This window comes from Merops nubicus, unplaced genomic scaffold, assembly GCF_000691845.1.
Source record: "Merops nubicus isolate BGI_N331 unplaced genomic scaffold, ASM69184v1 scaffold44278, whole genome shotgun sequence".
Taxonomy (NCBI): domain Eukaryota; kingdom Metazoa; phylum Chordata; class Aves; order Coraciiformes; family Meropidae; genus Merops; species Merops nubicus.
The window spans coordinates 22,390-32,655 of record NW_008628539.1 but is presented as its reverse complement, the minus strand read 5'-3'; the positions used below and the strand labels follow the sequence as shown (position 1 = coordinate 32,655).

General features: G+C 43.3%; 1 protein-coding gene across 1 annotated transcript; it reads left to right on the top strand.

The window, feature by feature from the left end:
• Positions 1–291: 291 nt before the first annotated feature.
• On the top strand, positions 292–9,926 carry SLC25A20 (solute carrier family 25 (carnitine/acylcarnitine translocase), member 20; the record flags this gene model as incomplete). The annotated part of the gene is made up of 8 exons (XM_008946670.1): positions 292–396; positions 2,301–2,428; positions 4,610–4,700; positions 5,679–5,796; positions 6,957–7,011; positions 7,590–7,699; positions 8,692–8,816; positions 9,340–9,926. Coding segments are annotated over 8 exons (795 nt in total), but the record flags the coding sequence as incomplete, so codon positions are not given.
• Between the last annotated feature and the right edge of the window lie 340 nt (positions 9,927–10,266).

Sequence of the window (10,266 nt, the reverse complement as noted above, 5' to 3'; positions counted from 1 at the left end):
GCGACGCAAACCGAGGCGCAGGAGAGCGGCCCAGGCGCTGAGAGCCTGAGGGAGCGGCACGGCGCCAGTTCTTGGCGCTGAGCTAAGGCATTACCCGGGGTCATCCCGGCAGGTAATCAGTTAAATAAATGGACTATTACATGCATTAAACGTCGGTCTCTTCTGCAGAGGTTAATCTCTCTGCCAATATTGTAAACTCTAGTCACAAAACTTCTCCATGATAGTCATATAGAGGTGTTTTCTGAATCAACATTTAGGTAGTAACATTTAATAAGTTAATGTTTTCCTATCTTGTCTTATCAGGTCAGACTGCAAACCCAGCCTAAGCCACAGCCTGGTCAACCCCCACTCTATTCTGGGACCTTTGACTGCTTCCGAAAGACTCTGGTTGGAGAGGTACTGTGTGAATGTGTCACTTGTGATGCCTGCCAAAAATATCAGTTGTTCCTGTACATTGCAGGAGTGGAATTGTGTGGGAATGTTGCCCACCAGAGACTATAATTCTTGGCTTGTCAACTGAATTGATTCCACTTAAAATTTTTAAGTAATTACAAAAGTTGGGGAATACTTAGCATCCACATGCTCCAGGTGCGTGTCTCTGTTTTGTTAGGAAATGCTTTTAGTACAAAATAGCACAATGTTAATATCTGAAGTTATAGACTGGAACGAATGTTGGCAGTTCCTTGCTGGCTTTGTTGTAGTCAGTGGAATCTTGCTGTCTTTGGTATCTGGAGATGTCTCTAGAAATCCTAAAATGGGCAATGACTTTTGTTGCTACAAGTCATTCTTTCTTCTATAATGTGTTATGCCATCTGTGAGAAGGCAGAGGAACTTCAATAGATTTTTTCTTTTTTTTTTTTCTTTTTTTGAGAACAGTGGGTTGTATTTTGTTCATTCTTCTTCAGAAGGTGGATAGTGGTTTTCACTCCAGAATCAGCCATATCTCATGACTGAGCTGTAGTCTGTTTTCTTTTTAGAATGCCTGCAGCGTTCCTTTAAAACTGTAAGTGACAGAGAATCCAGTTTTCTGCTTCGTACATTTTCCCAGCAGCTGTTTACCATTTGGAAAATGCTAGAAAGCCCAGTCGTTTTTTTACTAGTCTGAAGTCTAATTTCCAACCACTGGATCTTGTTAGGAAACTCTGTTCAATGGAAGATCTGTCTCATATCTCAAATCTACTTTCATTATGGTATTAACAGGCTGTTATATAAGCCGAGTAAATCTTGCTTCCCTGGTCGCTCCCACAAAGTGCTGAAATACTTTGCTAGCTCTGAATCCCTTGTGGTTTTTAACACCCCTGCTGAAGCACAGACGTCAGAGCTGAACCATAATAACAGCCTTGTGATGTGAAGTTCAAAAGTAACGCCGCCTCTCTACTCCTACTCAATACTCATCAGTTTCTATAAGGAAAACTATTAAACCTCTCTGCCGAGGCCTTTTGTTTCCCACTGCTCATGGGAAGACTGAGTGGGAGTGTCTGGTCCTTGTCAGGCAGATACAATGTCATTACAGAGTCAGTTGTGCCTGGGCCTGTACAGACACCTACTGGGATACACTGATTCGTTTAGGGCAGACAGACCAGCAAATATTTAATTTGTGCATCTAACCTTTATCTGGAAAGATAACTCGCTTTATTAGAAAAAAGTTCAGTTCAAAGGCAAGATAAGTTAAATAAAAGCTACTGCTGGGGTCTGTGTCAGAATTTTTCCACATGTGTAGTCTGGTGAAGGGAAACATCAGGAGCATTAACTTGTACAGTGAAAAAGTTTTGACTTACGGAAGGAAAAAAATACTTTGCTCTTGACCTCATTCCAGACTGAGTTCCTGTGGGGAGTGAAGCAGTTTGGGTTAGTCCCCGTGGCTCTTCCTTTATCTGAAGAGTGAATTCAATTCAGCGTTCTCAGGCTCGGGGTCGGGGTTTTACTCTGTTGTGTGTGATGACTTATCAGTAAAGTACCTGTGTGGTTTTTGTATCTGAGAGAAGACTTTCAACATAATACATTAGGACTGTTATTCAGGTGGCTTTTAACTTAATTTCCTCATGCTTGAGATGTAAGTACAGGCTGAATAGTATTAGAACAGAAGGGTGTAAGTGGTGCCAGTGTTTTCCAGGAAGGATAGCTTTCCTCTGCATCAGGCTCTGAGCCTCAGCTAACCATGTGCGACTGCAAATGAACAACAGACCCATTTATTCCTCTGATTAATTTGACCACCTGACTGATACTATCCTGTATTTTAGCCTTTCACCTCCCAATAGGTTGAAATTACCAAGTAATTCTTGTGGTAACATTTCTTGCAGGGCGTCCGAGGTTTATACAGAGGAATGGCAGCTCCTATCATCGGAGTGACACCCATGTTTGCTGTGTGCTTCTTTGGATTTGGCCTGGGAAAAAAACTCCAACAGAGAAAACCTGATGATGTTTTGACGTGAGTTTCTGAGTTAATCAGACATTTGGGAAAGGCACCCTCACGCTCCAGCAGCCTGCTGTATTGTCACACATTGAGTTGTGGTGTAAAATTGTCACTTCTCCTAGGTTAAAAATATAGTTTTGAAAAATAAAACACTTGTGTGTTCTAATGCTTCTGGAAGCGTGGGACTGATAGCACAGGCTAAAAAGAGAGAGTGTGTGGGCAGGTGCTATCCAATTCCCTTTCTACGCAAGAAGGAACCATTAAGGAGCAATTCTGTTTTAGATGAGCACAGCATGAGATATATAATGATTGCCTGCCAACAGTCTCACTATTAACAGAAACATGGGAGAAATAAATTCATGGTCATCAGCCTTGATGCCATTCACAGCTCTCATTCTCTTTCCCCTGTTAGTTGTGACTCTTGCTGTGTCCTTACATTAAGATGTAATAATAGCTGTAGAAATGTCTTATTATTAATTGCTGAAAAGAGGTGTGTATAAGCAGCCCTCCTCTCGGGCATGTCTAGCCCTCTGGAAAAGAGTTTGGAAGCTAAGAAAACTGCATGGCTTTCTACAAGCTAACTTATGCATGAAGAAAGCCCCCCACCCATAAAGTACTCCCTTGACGTCTTTGCTGAATCGTGATTTATAGCTCTACAGGAACAGACCTGTAGCTTAGCAACATTTTATTCTGTTCTTTGTGGAACAAGTAGGAGCCCTGTCAGAGAGCAGGAGTCCATTGTGTTGAGCCAAGCGTGGGGAGGTGGTTTCTGCTGGAGCTTTGTGTGGTGGCTGTCCCGGTGGGGTGAGTGCCTCTGGCCGTACAGCACGAGTCACCGCCGTGGTGTGGGGCGAGCTCCCTCTGCCTGGGGTGCTCGGGGGGAGGCAGTGCCAAGACACTGGGCACTGCTGGCTTACCCTCTGATTTACCACAGTAGTGTCCTCGTGCAGAGGAGCCTGGAGAGTAGAACCAGGGGAGCAGTAAGGAGTGGAGAAGTAAGGAAACAAATGGGCTGTGAGCTTATTTCCAGCAGCTTAATCACCAGAGTGCCTTGTGTTTAATGCACGTGATATTAAAGGGGAGTTTTAAGGAGCAAGCTGGAGGAAGGCAGTGTAGTTTTCTGAGTCTTTCTGCAGCACTCCTCAAGCAGAGCAGTAGTAGAGAAGGAACAAAGGTCAGCAAATAGGTGGTGGAACTGTAGTGCCCAGCTGCACTGTACCTAAGGTGCAGACTTCACACACTAAGATACAGTGTGCGTGGGACTTGAGGCCCCAAGAGAAAGGTCAGACTCTTAGCACCATGGTTATGGAGGAAGATGGGGTGGCAGTAGTTCCCCATGCTGATTTCAAAGGGAAGTTTTGGAAGGAAGGAGGTGGAGAGAAACCTGGAATTCTGTTCTATTTTGGGGTTGAATAATCCCAAGGTGAGCTAGAAAACTCAAGGTTTGAGCAGGAGGAACATGTGGAGTGGTGAGGGACATCTGAATGGTCTGGAAGATTTAATGGGAATTTAAGAGTAAAGAAAGGTGTAAGAATTGGAAAACTTGCCATGAATGCCATCTCTTGGGCAAGTGGAGAGAACTGGGAGGTGTGGAATTTAGTTAAATTGATTTCTTAGGTCATCTTACTAGAGAATGTGGCAGCATGTTGGATGTAAAAGTAAGTTTATGATGGAGAAACTCAGCCTGTTTAAGGGATTTCTGTTGTGGAGACTTTGCCCCATGAAAGCAGGTGCAGAACGTGTGGGATGATGGCGAGTTGGTAGGACAGACTCAGCAATGGCAGAGGCTGACTGAGAGACTACAGAAGGGAGGCTCCTGGCTGCACAGGCAGGGATATGTGTGGAAGCTGGAGTCACTGAGAAGCGTGTAGGAGACTGGAGGAGGAAGGAACTGTGGGGAGTAAGAATCGATGGGGAATTCTGTAGCAAAAAAACACAAGTACAAGGAATATTCAAAAATACAATGGATGCAAAGAAACGAGTTATGGTTGCTGTGGGAACCAGTGCTTTGAATCCTAGAGATCTTAAATGTTTAGCTGTTATTATGCACTGATGAGGCACTGATCAAAGGCTGTGGATGCATTTCTAGTTCTGCCAGCCTGGTGTGTGACAGCATAACCTGGTGATAAGGGGTCTTTCTGCCCTGCCTTTCCTGTGTTCCTGTGCGTTAGGGTGTCTTCTCTTTCCTCGGGGCAGATATCCTCAGCTGTTTGCTGCTGGCATGTTGTCAGGAGTGTTCACAACAGTAATCATGGCTCCAGGAGAGAGAATCAAGTGCCTTTTACAGGTAAGGCATTGGATGGTGATGGTGGAAATTTAATTTTAAGGGTCTTGTCTTCCCATACCAGGAACTTCTTTGGTTAGTGTATTTACTCTGTTGTTTTTTGACAAGACTGAGACAACTGTCATTTAATGCAACTGTGTCACAAAGGAGCATTATACAAACTCACCATGCCAGTATGAGTACTTGCAGCATTCATTGCTCTTTGTTTTACAGAGCACAAGCCTTCTACTATGTGGCATTATATGAGGTATTGGTGGATGCCTCAGCCCACTTCAGAGTGTGGAAAAGACAACTTTTTCAGAATGAAACTTTTTCTAAAAAAAAATGCAAAGCTGCTAGGTCATAAGACTCCTTCTAGTGTGAGCATTATCTATTACCTTGACAGGTTCCCAGTACATAACTAAGGAATCAGTTTCAAAATACATGAAAGAGTTTTCTAATGTTTGGGTGACTGTTAGCTCTACAACTCCTTCAGGGTTGTTAAAGTATTGTTGGAAAATGTGAACCTGAACAATGAAAATACCATCTTCAGCAGAGATGGGAAGCTTTGCTTATGTCAGGCTGCATTGAACTCCGTTGGTATGGTGATGAGTGGTCACATTGTAGTTCTGACAGACATGATGTTATTATGGAAGATTTTATACACATATAAATTGTTTGAATTTTACTAAACTGTTTGAAGGCTACTTTTTTTTTCAGCACAAGTTTAGAATAGCCTGTCTTCAGTTGTTTCAAACTTAACACTGGGGAAAAATGAGGGAGAGCCTAGCCCCTGCATGGAAGAGTAAATGTAGGCTCATCTCAACGAGGAGAGCACTGATGGAGGAGACAGCAGAGGTTTCACGTGCAGGAGTGCCTGTGGAACAAGGGTGTGCTCCTTCCTCTCTAGAATCACATGGCTTTCTGACTATGAGCTGAATGATTGGTCACTTGCCTTCACTTCACCTTCACTGGTCAGAAACTATCACTTTAATCCTTCAGATCCAGGCAGCTACAGGTGAAACTAAATACAGTGGCTCGTTGGACTGTGCAAAACAGCTGTACCGTGAGGCTGGGATTCGTGGCATCTACAAGGGGACAGTGCTCACCCTCATGAGAGGTAACTGGTGGAGACCTTCTGATGCTGCTTCTGCGTGAGGTACTTTCAGATAAGGAACCTGACATAGTATCGTAGATCTCGCTGTCCCTTTAGCCAATTGGAGATGCTGTGTCACCCTCTTTTCTTTTTTTGCAGTCTGCAGAGCCACTCCAATGCCTCAAAGGGACTGAGAAATAAACATGAGATCCTCAGTGAGTGAGGAAGATACTAGATGACAAGGATCATCTAATATATAGAGGGATATAGGAAGTAATTAAGAACTGAGAAGCCAAGTGGAATGAGAGACTTCAGGAGAGGAGCAGAGAGGACAAAGAGAAAAGGAAAATGCAGAAGTGGGGCTTTTTTGTCTTTTTTTTTTTTTTGTTCTTTTTTTTCTTGTCTTCCTTGGGAGAAGGACTATGACTGTTATGTTTTGTACCTGCTTGAGCGTGGGTTTTATTTTGGACTGGGATGTCATGACCCCTCTCACAGCAACAAAGTAATCATGCCAGATGCTGAATCCTTTGTGTTTTGGTACTTTCTCCTTTGAAAAGCATTAGATTGTTCCATGTCCTGGGGCAGTGTTTTCAAAGGATAAGCTGAAAGTTCTATATTTTGACATCTCAGTTTAGGAATTTGTTCTATCCTCTGCTTCTCATAGAAGGGAGCAGCTAGGAGTCTAACTCTGACTGTGTCCCTAGCCAGAGGTTCTCCAGCCTAGGCATGAGCTAAGAATGGGCTGTGGGACTGCCTTAAAAACAAAACCAAACCCATCAACTACACAAAAAGAACCAAAATAGAATCATGAGAAAAAATGGTGCTCAAAACTCTTGAAGTTCCTGTACTACTCTGATCTGCTATGCAGCAATTAAAAAAGCTTAGAGTTGTGTCATCATTAGTTTAATGGAGAGTAGACAGTTTACAGCCTGAGTTGAAAGGTTGCTGACAGAAGTGCTTGAGAACAGATATTTTCCCAATTCTTGCCTTCAGCACCTGCTTTCCCTGGGAAAGTTCAGGCTCCTCAGTCCAGAGCAACAGAAGATTTTATTTTGTTTGTAGAGGAGGTTCAGAAAAGGAATCTGAATGTACTTAATGGTGTTGCTGTGCTGGCATGGGGCTGCTGTGCCTCTGGGCTTCATTTCATTTCCCACTACTCAAAGTCTTTGTTGTTTACCCACCAGATGTCCCAGCCAGTGGAATGTACTTCATGACGTACGAATGGCTGAAGATAAAGAGGTTAGTGAAATCTCAGTCATCATTTTCTGGGCTTCCCAGACACTGCTCATTAGTCTCCCCAGTTACAAGGAGATATAGAGCAGTATCATCAAAACAATTTTTTTTAAAAAAGAAGGGTCGCTTGTCGTGTGAGTTGAGCTACATTGATCTGGGGTTAGCTGGCAAAATGGCATTCTGAGTGTCTCTCAGATTCTAGCCTTGGATGTTATTGGCCAAGTAAGGAATACTTAAAGTAGGTCTCTTCACTTTCACCCCTGTGTATGCAAAAAAGAACTGTTTTCTTTTTTATTGTTGGATTGTTCTTTCCCCAGAGCATCTGTGTGCATGCTGCTGAATGAAAAGATTTGAACCTCTAGGGTGCAGTTAGTACATTTTGCACATAGGGCTGTGATTCTTGGAAATCTTGCTCAGTTAGTGCACTGTCTGCAGCATTGTGCTGCCTTTTGGCTGTCAGTCAGCCTGCCTCTTTGATTGTCACCTTAGTCAAAATAGATGAATTTTTACTTTGTTTTTCTTTCTTTCTTTCTTTCACTTTTTTTGTTTTTTCCCTTTTTCCTCCTGCCCCAATCCTGCCACAGTGTGAGTGAGCTCAGTGTGCCAAGGATCCTCTTTGCTGGGGGCCTGGCTGGGATCTTCAACTGGGCAGTTGCCATTCCACCAGACGTGCTGAAATCCCGTTTCCAGACTGGTGAGTTGTGCGCCAGGCTGTCACGGCCACGCTCAGGGTGGTGCTCCTGGCAACGGGCTGGGCAGCGATGGAAGCTGCCATCTGAGCGTGACATTTGGGAGGTGGCATGTCTTGAGCACTGCCTGAGACGTGTACCTAAAAAACCCAAGTGTGTTCCTAGTTTTCAGTTGGTCTCCTCGCAGATTTTTGCCAAATCAGGCTGCACTTCTCTGTTTCTTCCTCCATGCTAATATAATGATCCAAATTTGAGATACCTGCTTTGAAACCTGAGCACAGAAGTCATAATAATGACTTCTTGTCATGGTTGTTTTATTATAAATTTGATTCTTCAAGAGGTTTTGTTATTTCACTTCAGACATAGTTGTATGAATTAGGCTGTGCTATCTGAAATGCCTAGCAACTGGTGTGCCATGCTGAGGGCACTGCTTTTAGAGCAGCTCTGCTCTTGAGTATCTGTGGTCTAATTGCAGTGAGAAGAGCCCCAGGCCTTGCACTGCAGCAAAGTTTGACAGATTTTTCATTGGTTACTCTGGGAGCCCTAGTCAATGATAGGGACATTGTCTGTTTCTCATAAACCAGCTTCATCCATTTTTATATCTGACCTTTTTATCTCCTAATTGCAGCTCTGGGGAGAGCTGTGATCAGCAGTGTAAGTAACAGCTGAGACTTCCAACACTGATGAAAGTTCCTCTCCTGTCTTCTCTGCCCCCAGTGGTTTGCTGAGATAAGTTCTTTGTAGTGATGGCACCTACCTTCTGTTTACTGATCTTTAGTAAGGTGTCCTTTTTGTTTCCTTTCTTTTGACTGAAGTAGATTGTTTTTCCCAAGAAGATGTTGTCACAAGGTAGCTTAAGCACTGTTTGGATTCTGGTGTCAGCTAGCTGGTGTAGCAATACAAACCTGTTCAAAATCCTGGGCTGTTACCTGTGCCATGTCCTTCAGCACTTGTGGCTGCCACACATCTTAGCTAATGTTTGTTGTATCCCTTTCAGCTCCTCCAGGAAAATATGCAAATGGCTTTAGAGATGTGCTGAGAGAACTCATCAGAGAGGAAGGAGTTGCATCTCTGTATAAGGGCTTCACAGCTGTCATGATCAGGGCGTTTCCAGCTAACGCGGTACGTAAATTGCAGTTCCAGATTTTGGGTTCTGGGGACCTGGCAACTCGCAGTGAGTGTTTGCAGTCCAGAGAGGAGAAGACTGGCTGCTTACTCTTGTACCATGTCAATGAAATTGTTGTCACTTCCTGTTCTTTTGGCTGTTGGTGCCAAGTTCTAAAAATGTACCTTAATCTAGGAGGAACACCAAGTAAACGTTCCTTCAAAACTCTGCCTGAAGTCCCTTTGACTTTCTCTGATAGTCTTTCTCTACTGATGGTACATCCACCAGTAGAAGACAGAAATCTGTGGATGAGTTTGGACTGGCTTCGTCTTCAGTAAATAATGAGCCTAACAGAGTAGAAGTTCTGCTTTTGTGTGGAGAGATATAGCAGAATTGTTGCCTCTAGTCTGAGACCTTCTTGGTTTTTTTATTCTCTTCCTCCTTCTGCATCATCTATGTTTATAGTGCTGCATTTCAAAAACCTTACTTGCCATAATTTTTTAGAATTCTTATTTGTTCTGTATGTTCTGTCTTTTCCAGGCATGTTTTCTTGGCTTTGAAGTTGCTATGAAGTTTCTTAACTGGATTGCACCAGGTCTATGAAGACCAGGAAGTCTTTGGAAATTAGAGAGGAGAAGGAAGAGTGCAAGTCTGCCTAAAGGAATAAATGAATGATCACTTGAAGTTTCAGGAATGATTGCTTGCCTAACACCTTTTTGCCTTCTTCACGTTCTTTAGGTGGTGCTATGTGCCATTCAGAAGTGTAAGCCATAGCTCTGAAACAGAGTTGATGAGGGGTTAGAGGTGCTACACCTGTCTTCTGAGCCAATGTGCCACAGCAGTAAGGCTGCTAACAGGCAGCTCTCACTCTTACACACAACACCTTCAGTACTTCCTCATGGAAGAAAGAGACACTTCTTAGAATGTAATTCTTTATTTACTGAAGAAACATGTAGCTACTAATGCTGGAAAACTTCCTTAAAATAATTGTTTGGCAGTGCATACTTAGCTCTCAGGGCATCAGCTAGCAGCTGCACATGCTAATATCTGCAAGCAGTGTCAGAGAGCGTTCTCATCTCTTGCAGTTTTTTAGTTGTGGCTGTTTCTGTGTTGACAGTAGTTTTAATCTTACATGCATGTAATGCAGCAAATGGCACTGAGCAGGGAGGCCTGAGCTACGTTTAAAGTGGGTTTTGGGGTATTACAGATACCATATCACACCTTGCACACCCACCTCTGTGGAAATAGGAGGGAAAATGAATTATGCTTAATGTTTCTACTAACCTTCACTAAGGCAGCCAGTAGGGATATGTTTGAGTAACCTGGACTTTTCTCTGAAATCCCTTTCTGTCCCACTGAAGATGTGCTTTTGAAATCACATTTGGGACAGCACAGTTCATAGCAATCCATGATGTATTGGAGTCATCAGATGCTGTGTCCTGGGATTCAATCCCTGACGCTGTCCTG